Genomic DNA, 2,818 nt, shown 5'->3' on the forward strand with positions numbered 1-2,818 from the left:
GTTTCATCTTAACCTTCACATTACAATCAAACTATGAAGTTCACTTATGTATGTTACATGTTACTATCAGTACCTCATCTCACACACACACACACACACACACACACACACACACACACACACACACACACACGCAGTGAAAGTTTAGGTTAAAGTGGTGCAGATCCATGTGTGACATCATCATGACGCGTCTCCTCTGTCTCCTCTGTCTCCTCTGTGTCCCGTGTCTCCTCTGTCTCCTCTGTCTCCTGTGTCTCTTCTGTCTCCTGTGTCTCCTGTGTCTCCTCTGTCTCCTGTGTCTCTTCTGTCTCCTGTGTCTCCTGTGTCTCCTCTGTCTCCTGTGTCTCCTCTGTCTCCTCTGTCTCCTCTGTGTCCCGTGTCTCCTCTGTCTCCTGTGTCTCCTGTGTCTCCTCTGTGTCCTGTGTCTCCTGTGTCTCCTGTGTCTCCTCTGTGTCCTGTGTCTCCTGTGTCTCCTCTGTGTCCTGTGTCTCCTGTGTCTCCTGTGTCTCAGTTCTACCGTCCTCTGAATGTGCGTGTGGCGCTGACCGGTGTGGAGATCTGGAGTGACGGTGATAAGATCCAGGTGGAGAAGAGTCCCACCGACACCCTCAACAACTTTCTGGCCTGGAGAACCAAAGAGCTGCTTCCACGCCTTCGCCATGACAACGCACAGCTCGTCATGTATGACACAAATATTCATGGGAAACCTGACGTCCTTTCTGATGGTTGACTTTGATTCAGTGTGTGTGTGTGTGTGTGTGTGTGTGTCCAGGGGCGGCTCTTTTGATGGTACCACAGTGGGAATGGCCTCCCAGTCGTCCATGTGTTCCACAGACAGGTCGGGCGGGGTCAACGTGGTGAGATACACATTAACACAACTAGAGTTACCATGGTAACTGTGGGCCCAACGTGTCCTCTCCCTCTCCTCTTCTGTTCTCCAGCAGCTCCTCTGCTGCACAGCTCCCTCTGCTCCTCTTCCTCACATGTGGACCCTCAGACGTCTCCACTCTTCCTCTCTCTGTCCTCTTCCTCTTCTTCTGCTGTTCTCGCGTGTGACAGATTTATTAATGACTCCACACTAAATCCACCTCAAGTCTCAAAGCAGTGTTGCAGGATTACAAATCCTTGTTTGTGAAGAGTGAGCGTTTCCTTCAGAGTTGAGATGTTGTGACTCGTAGCTCAGCGAGGCTGCAGCTCGGTGACGTGCTGCTCCTTCATTCTTGGTCATGTGATTTAGAGAAATAAAGTATTCAATGATCATCTCCATAACGGTTTCAAACCAAACCTGGACCCACAGGACCATCTGGTCAGCGTTCTGGGCGTGGCCTCCACCATCGCTCACGAGCTCGGTCACAACTTGGGGATGAGCCACGACACAGCTGAGCGCCGCTGCCTCTGCCAGAATGAACCACGGCTCGGAGGATGCATCATGGAACCCTCAACCGGGTCAGTACAAGAACCCTCATCCTGGTCTAACACCACTAGAATGAAACCGCTTCCTTCACTTGGTCAGTGACCTCCCACCACCTTTAGTCCACCCAGGTTAGAGAAGCCCACAGCGCAGTGTGTAGAGCGGTCCAGAGGGTCAGTAGAGCGGTCCGGAGGGTCAGTAGAGCGTTAGAGGGTCAGTAGCACCTTGCAGTGGGTACGTAGTTCTGGATCTGGAGTGGGTCCATCAGTATCTGTGGAAGGAAAGGCTCTGATCAGAAGAAGGGAACCCATCCAGTGTTGATGGACCCAAGGCCCCGTCTGTAGAACCTCCCACTGTGCAGTAGAAGCAGGACCCAGCAGGACATGTTGCAGGGGTCTGAACCTGACCTGTGGCCCTCAGGTTCATGCCGGGGCAGCAGTTCAGCAGCTGCAGCGCCGCAGACCTGTCACTCAGCCTGCTGCACGGCGGAGGTATGTGTCTGTTCAACGTGCCGCAACCCGAGCGCCTGCTGGGGGGGCCGCGCTGTGGGAACCTGTACGTGGAGAGAGGGGAGGAGTGCGACTGCGGCCTACTGGAGGTACAACGGCTGACTCACTCACTGCCTGTCTCACTGATTAACTGTCTTACTGTCTTACTAATGAACCTGTCTGATTGGTCAGGAGTGTGAGGACCCCTGCTGTAACGCCTCCACCTGTCGGCTGCTTCCTGGAGCTCAGTGTTCATCTGACGGGATCTGCTGCCGGGACTGCAAGGTGAGACACACGCACACGCACACGGGCACACACATGCACACACACACACACACACAGCAAATGTATTTGTGAAGAGTGAAATGAATGTAAGCCCCTCCCCCTCCTCCTCCTCCTCCTCCTCCTCAGCTGAGGGCGGCGGGCTCTGTGTGCCGTGAGCCGCTCGGAGGGTGCGACCTTCCTGAGTTCTGCACTGGCTCCTCCCCCTACTGCCCCCCCAATGTCTTCCTGCAGAATGGAGAAGCTTGTGAGGACGGCGCCTCCTACTGCTATGGAGGAGTTTGTGCCAGCATGCAGACTCAGTGCCAGAAGCTGTGGGGACTCAGTAAGTTACCTGAACCAGTTTACACCAGCTCTCTCTCTGTCTCTCTCTCTCTCTCTCTGTCTCTCTCTCTCTCTCTCTAACTCTCTCTCTGTCTCTCTGTCTCTCTCTCTCTCTCTCTTACTCTCTCTCTGTCTCTCTCTCTCTCTCTCTCTGTCTCTCTCTCTCTCTCTAACTCTCTCTCTGTCTCTCTGTCTCTCTCTCTCTCTCTCTTACTCTCTCTCTGTCTCTCTCTCTCTCTCTCTCTGTCTCTCTCTCTCTCTCTGTCTCTCTCTCTCTCTCTCTTTCTCGCTCTCTCTCTGTCTTTCTGTCTCT

General features: G+C 53.7%; 1 protein-coding gene across 1 annotated transcript in view; it reads left to right on the forward strand.

Annotated features, from left to right (window-relative positions):
• Window positions 1-2,544, forward strand: part of adam15 (ADAM metallopeptidase domain 15) — a gene marked incomplete at its 3' end in the record, with an annotated part of 9,797 nt that extends 7,253 nt beyond the window's left edge. Inside the window, exons 9-14 of the mRNA XM_076140362.1 lie at window positions 512-681; window positions 773-857; window positions 1,298-1,446; window positions 1,832-2,009; window positions 2,092-2,184; window positions 2,311-2,544. Coding sequence (XP_075996477.1) covers window positions 512-681; window positions 773-857; window positions 1,298-1,446; window positions 1,832-2,009; window positions 2,092-2,184; window positions 2,311-2,544 — 909 coding nt within the window. The remainder of the gene's footprint in view (window positions 1-511; window positions 682-772; window positions 858-1,297; window positions 1,447-1,831; window positions 2,010-2,091; window positions 2,185-2,310) is intronic.
• Window positions 2,545-2,818: the final 274 nt, after the last annotated feature.

Source organism: Genypterus blacodes, unplaced genomic scaffold (genome assembly GCF_046128005.1).
Source record: "Genypterus blacodes isolate CSIRO-AG114 ecotype Tasmania unplaced genomic scaffold, CSIRO-AGI_Gbla_v1 ptg000588l_1, whole genome shotgun sequence".
Classification (NCBI taxonomy): domain Eukaryota; kingdom Metazoa; phylum Chordata; class Actinopteri; order Ophidiiformes; family Ophidiidae; genus Genypterus; species Genypterus blacodes.